The sequence below is a fragment of the Hydra vulgaris genome, chromosome 14, assembly GCF_038396675.1.
Source record: "Hydra vulgaris chromosome 14, alternate assembly HydraT2T_AEP".
Classification (NCBI taxonomy): Eukaryota; Metazoa; Cnidaria; class Hydrozoa; order Anthoathecata; family Hydridae; genus Hydra; species Hydra vulgaris.
Window position 1 is genome coordinate 37,561,621 of NC_088933.1, and position 5,880 is coordinate 37,567,500.

A 5,880-nucleotide genomic window follows, 5' to 3' on the forward strand; every position below is an offset into this window, starting at 1 on the left:
TCGTTCATGTGAAAATTAGTTGTTGTGTTTTAATATTTGAGTTCCATTATCTGCTGCAAAGTTTCCAAGGAACAAGGTCGCTTATTTTTGGTATAATCTGTTTCTCTTTCTAGAAACTGCAAATAACTTTAACGCCACAATTTATTGTCGAAATTTATTAAACAGCAAACAAATAATTTTTGTAACAATACCGTCTTTTAACATTTAAACTATTCTTCCTCGCTATTTATTTGTTATTAATATCATATGTTATTTATTTGCTATGAAACTAAATGAACCGTTTAGCTTGTTAATGAATAATTGTTTTAAAAACATAATTCCATTTACTTATCTTTTAAACATAAGAAATTATTTCTGATGAGTTACGACAATAAGATTTGATGTGAAATTAATTTCAATTGAAATCTTTTCACATCCTGCAACCCAAACATGTACAATCGTTTAAAAACGTCACGTGTGTAATAATTTTTAAAATCATGATGTATACAAAGGTAAATATAAAAAAAATATATTTACTTTTCTTTGGATTCTACACTTTTGCATTATTTTATTTTGTTATTATTTTTTTTCTTTGCTTTTTTGTTTCGTTTTTGTTTGTTTTTTTCCCTTTTTTACAATTCTAAAATTTTTTAAACAAATAACAAATTGCAAATTATTTAATATAAAGCCATTTTGTACGCAAGTTAAATATGATTTTTATATGCTTGCTAAGTCTAATTCCGTCTTGATCAACAGTGGATGACCAAAATTGCTATGACTACGCTATCTAATAAAAGACGGGAAAACGATGTAAAAAGCAAGCTTATTTAATTAGAGAATGGTAAGATAAAAGATAAGTTAAGATTAAACGCGCTAGTGAAATTCGCAAGCATCAAACAAGTATGTTTATTGTAAAAGTAAATATGGTTACTTTGTGACAAGCGATCATTTTTTATTAATTCGTTTGTAAACAAAAATTATGTGGTAGTTATTGGTAAGGTAACATTTTGTTAATGTATTTTTTTTTCATCCTTTATTTTTAAACTTTCGATTTTTTGTAATTGTCAGACTTTTCCTTCCTTTTCATTGTCTTTCCTTCGAGAACACGCTCCTTCCTTATAGTAGAATCTATAATTATCAATATATGCATGTGTGTATGTTTTCTTTCTTATTTTATCATTCATACTATATATCAGCTAAAAGGACGTCCTTTTGACTACCAAAAGTAAGAAAGAATGATAAAATTTTTCTAACAAAAAATAAAATTTCAAACTTTAATTTTTTTCTTGGATAACATAATCATTACTACTATAAGCAAGGTTACTTCATTTTTATTAAAGGAGTTTAGAAAATATAAAGCTTCTGACTAAGCTTATTTAACCCTGTGTTCAGCCCGTAAATGTGTTTATATATGTATGTATGTATGTATGTATGTATGTATGTATGTATGTATGTATGTATGTATGTATGTATGTATGTATGTATGTATGTATGTATGTATGTATGTATGTATGTATGTATGTTCTTATTGTTGCTACAACACCATTGTTAAGACTATAAAAGTTATATATAAAAAAAATTTATAAATCCCGCATGTATACTATCGTTTACTGATTAATCGATACAATATCGAATATTGTAACACAACATATTTTGTTGTTACTATGATACAATATTTGTAAATATTGTTGCTGCGATGGAATGATGCAAAGCGTACTTTATTACGTACGTTATAACGCGCACTTTAACGGTGCTGAGTTAACACGCGCATAATTGATTTTGCGATTGGCTTTAGTTAGAAATCAAAAATCAAATTTGAGATTTGAAAGTAAAAGACCTACCAAAAATGTTAAGATAAATTGTTTATCCGTTTGACGTTTACTTTATCATGATGAGTTATTATTGCGGAAGATGTAAGTTTGTAAAGATTGTTTATTGTGACTATATAACTTTTTTGATTAACTTTCATTGAAAAATAAAATTAAAGACATGTTTTTGAAATAAAGTACAAGTTTTATATAAACACTCAAACAACATCAAAATAGAACAACATATTGCTTAATACTGTTGTTAGTATCAAGCGATTGACATCGATAGTATTGAGCGATTGACATCGATAGTATCGAGGGATTGACATCGATAGTATCGAGCAAGGATTGACATTGATATCTAAATCCTTTTCTTTTTTTGGAGAGAATGACTTAAAAAAAATTTTCTTCAGCTAAGAACAATGAGTAATCCACGTATATTGAAGTATTTGTTAAGAAATAATGTTATCATTTATCTTCATTATTATTTTTAATTATCTTTACTTGTATCTTTAATTAGCACCTTTTAAAAGTCAAATATTAATCAAACGTTTTTTACAAAAATAGTCGTTCATCTTAATTTTTTCCTTCAATTTGCGTAAATAAAATATCGTTATAAACATTCTATTCAATTGTAAATTTGGCAATAAACTGCTGCATTCTCTTCTCATTATTTTTACACCGCCTGAGGATTTAATTTTTAGTTAATGTGCGTGTCAGTGGTGGTCGTGGATGGTGTAGAGTACTTACCGATAACAAAAAACTTAACTATGAAACAGCCTCAAATTTTAATCATTAACTTATCATATCTAGGAAGTATTGAGACAGTATCTAGGACTTTTTCAATCATCAACTTGACTTTCACAGCAGAACCATAAAAATCTGATTTTTCCGGTTTGAAAATGTCTAGAAAATTAGTGACATTAGTAACAATAAAAACAGTAGTTTGGCCACAAGGATTGCAAGCTTAATTCGACTTGCAACAAGTTAGTCATAACTTTACATAAACATATCATAGCAAAAAAATTTCGTTCGCTACAAATCTACAACATGTAGTTATCGACATGTCGTAATTATATCGTAATGTCAAATTAATCTCTTTCATTATAAAAAAATACAAAAAAAATTTTTTGTGTGCATAAAACTAGTATATCCAACAATGAAAAAAAGTCGTGCAACAGTCACAACGAGGCTAGCAACAGTCACAACGAGGATACTTAGTAACAGTCACAACGAAGATACCTAGTTGTTAGCCCAATTCTTACCAGACCTACACTAATTACTATAAATAACTATAAACTAACTTATATATTTATTGTATTACCTCTGATCCTGCTGATTAATGTTACTGAAGATTACCACTGTTACTGGTTGTTTGCACAAATAAAAGATAAATACTTAAGAATTAATAATTATAATTTTATTTAAACTATAATTCCTTTGTCGTATGCTTTGTTTGTCTAATGTCAAATACTTTTTTGTTTAATTTGATTTATTTTGATTTATTGCCAGATAAATGTCAATTCGATAAAAAAGATGTGTTTTTATTAAAAAAAATCAAGACAAAAATATTTATTAAAAAAAGAAAATCTTGATGTGATAAAAAATGTATTTTAATGTATTTATAATAAAATTTATTTTATTTATTTTAATAGTTTATTCATTATTAAATAGACTTTTTTTTAAAAAAATAACTGTTACATTTATCTGTAAAATACACCTCCTAGACCTTAGCAATTTTAGGTCTAAACATTGTGTTTTGTGGGATATTGGTTTAGCTCTTCCATCATGTAAATAGTAAGTGCGCGAATCGGAATGTACGTGGATTCGCATGATTCGTTCATCGATTCGTGGATTCGCATGATTCGTGGATTCGCATGATTCGTGAATTCGCATGATTCGTGGATTCGCATGATTCATTCATTCGCATGATTCGTTCATCGAATTCAAAAGTTTTGGATAAGAAATTGCTAAGAGTAGAAGTTTTATTTAAAAATTGATAAAAAAATTTTCCAACAACCTTTACAAAACAAATACTTTTACAAAGCAAATGCTCAAAAGTATATGAGATTCATTTATACAGACATACAAAAAAAGCATTTGATTAGGCTTTTAACTGCATAAATCCCAGTTAAATGGCAATTAAATTCCCAGTTAAATAGCAATTAAATTCTTAAGTGGATTTAAATAAACATTCTTTTCAAAATTTTAGTTCAAATTTCCTTTGCTTATATTATGTTCTTTTTTATTAAATCTATTTTTTATAATGTATTTCCCGTGTATAGAAGGTAATATAAAAGTTAGATGATTGGAAAATTTTTAGAAAAGCATTAAACCAAAATAATTTCAAATTACTAATTATTATTTTAAAGTAAAACGACGAGCTTAAACAAAAATATATTTTCTAAAAATACTGCATTTAGGTAATCAGTGTTTTTAACAAAAAGAAATTTTGGAATTTGTCCACCACTATTATTTGAAAAACACCGAATATTAATTAATAAATGATAATTAGTTAATGAAATGGTAATAATTAACGAATGAACAATTTTTGTATTAATTAATAAAATTAAAAATAAAAAAAAACTTTATTCTTTTTTTGTTCTCAAATTTTAACCAAATTTTTAAGGTATAAAATGTCAACACGACGCTCCGGACGCAGAACAGAAAGAGACGACGATGAAAACGAAGAAGTAGTAAGACATACACGTCATCAAAAAAGCCATAGAGAAGACGAAGCATCATCACAAAGATTGAGACGAAAGCAAGACTATAGTTATAACAATAACGATAGTCCGAGAAAAGGATACATTGAGGAAGATAAGTTTTACGAAGAAGAAAATGAAAACAAAAATCATATTGAAAACGAAGAACCCGTGAGACGACAAAGACCAAGAAAAAAATACAGTGAAGAAGAAGAAAGCGAAAAGTCTGTTGAACACGACTCTAATAATAACAAAAAAGCTCATAACAATTTTCAAATTGAACAGCTGACAGCTGAATCAAAGTCTTTAAGGCAAAGAACCCAACGAAAAGAAGACAATATTAGTGACAGTGAAAGTATTGAAATTAACAAAAGGAGTAGAAATAGAAGAGAATCGACAGAAAGTAACGAAGAAGCAGTCACAAGATCTAGAAGAAAACAACATGAGATAGAAAATGAAAATGATATTCTTGGTAATACGAATATTCCTAGATCAAGGGTACAGAGAAGAGAACAAAGTACGAATGAAATTGAAAATAATGAAATTGTTAGAAGACCTCGACAAAGAAGGGTATTAACAGAAAATGAAGACAATGAAACAAGATCTCAATATGATAATAAAGGTATAATTACTAACGAAAAAGAACTTTCAGAACCCGAAAAGACTTTATCGAGGGTAAATCAACGGAAAAGAGAAAATACAAAAGAAGATAAAAATATTGAAGAAAATATCAGCATTCTTAAATCTGAAAAAATTTTTGAAACTTCTCATGAAGAAGCATTAATATTAGCTAATAAAAAGCAAAATTTGCACGACGATAAACAAAAAAATGAACTTGACAAAAACGACTCTTCAAGTAACATATTTCAAACACAATCTCCAAAGAATCAAGATTGCTCATCAGAAAATAACAAAAAAGAAGATAATAAAAATGAAAAAAGCTACAAAAAAGATATTTCAGAAAATAAAGTTACTGACAACGTGAAAATTGTTCAAAAATCAGCAAACCCTGTTCTTGACCAAGAAAAAAACAAGTCAGAAACAGAATGTGAAAATATGCAAAATAGTTGTTATAGTGATAGTAACGAATCAAAAGCGATAATTAATACTCATGGGAATAGAAATGAGCAAATAACAGAAAACCAACAACAAAAGATTGACAATATAAGTATCGGATATGAGAAAACAAATAGCGAGGAAAATAAAAAGGTTAAAGGTTTTAGCGATCAAACAAAAAAAAATGTTGAAACTCTGAAAACAAATAAAAAGGTAATTCCAAGTGTTCCAGAAAAGAAAGTAACAACTAATAAGTTTGCACCAGCAAGTTCTTTTAACAATAAAACTAAAGTTCCAGTTATTTCTAAAGCTATGGAGGAGAAGCAGAAACC

General features: G+C 27.5%; 1 protein-coding gene across 6 annotated transcripts in view; it reads left to right on the forward strand.

Annotated features, from left to right (window-relative positions):
• The first annotated feature begins 336 nt into the window (after positions 1 to 336).
• LOC100213422 (general transcriptional corepressor trfA) overlaps positions 337 to 5,880 on the forward strand; it is a 16,324-nt gene continuing 10,780 nt past the window's right edge. Inside the window, exons 1-2 of one of the 6 annotated variants that reach the window (XM_065817061.1) lie at positions 337 to 491; positions 4,417 to 5,880. The exon at positions 4,417 to 5,880 is cut by the window's right edge and continues 1,157 nt beyond it. In XM_065817061.1, coding sequence (XP_065673133.1) covers positions 4,424 to 5,880 — 1,457 coding nt within the window. In that variant the 5' untranslated portion in view covers positions 337 to 491; positions 4,417 to 4,423. Of the gene's footprint in view, positions 492 to 709; positions 979 to 1,706; positions 1,893 to 4,108; positions 4,314 to 4,416 lie in introns of those variants that run through there. The other 5 variants (XM_065817060.1, XM_065817059.1, XM_065817062.1 and 2 more) reach the window with 5 other exon arrangements.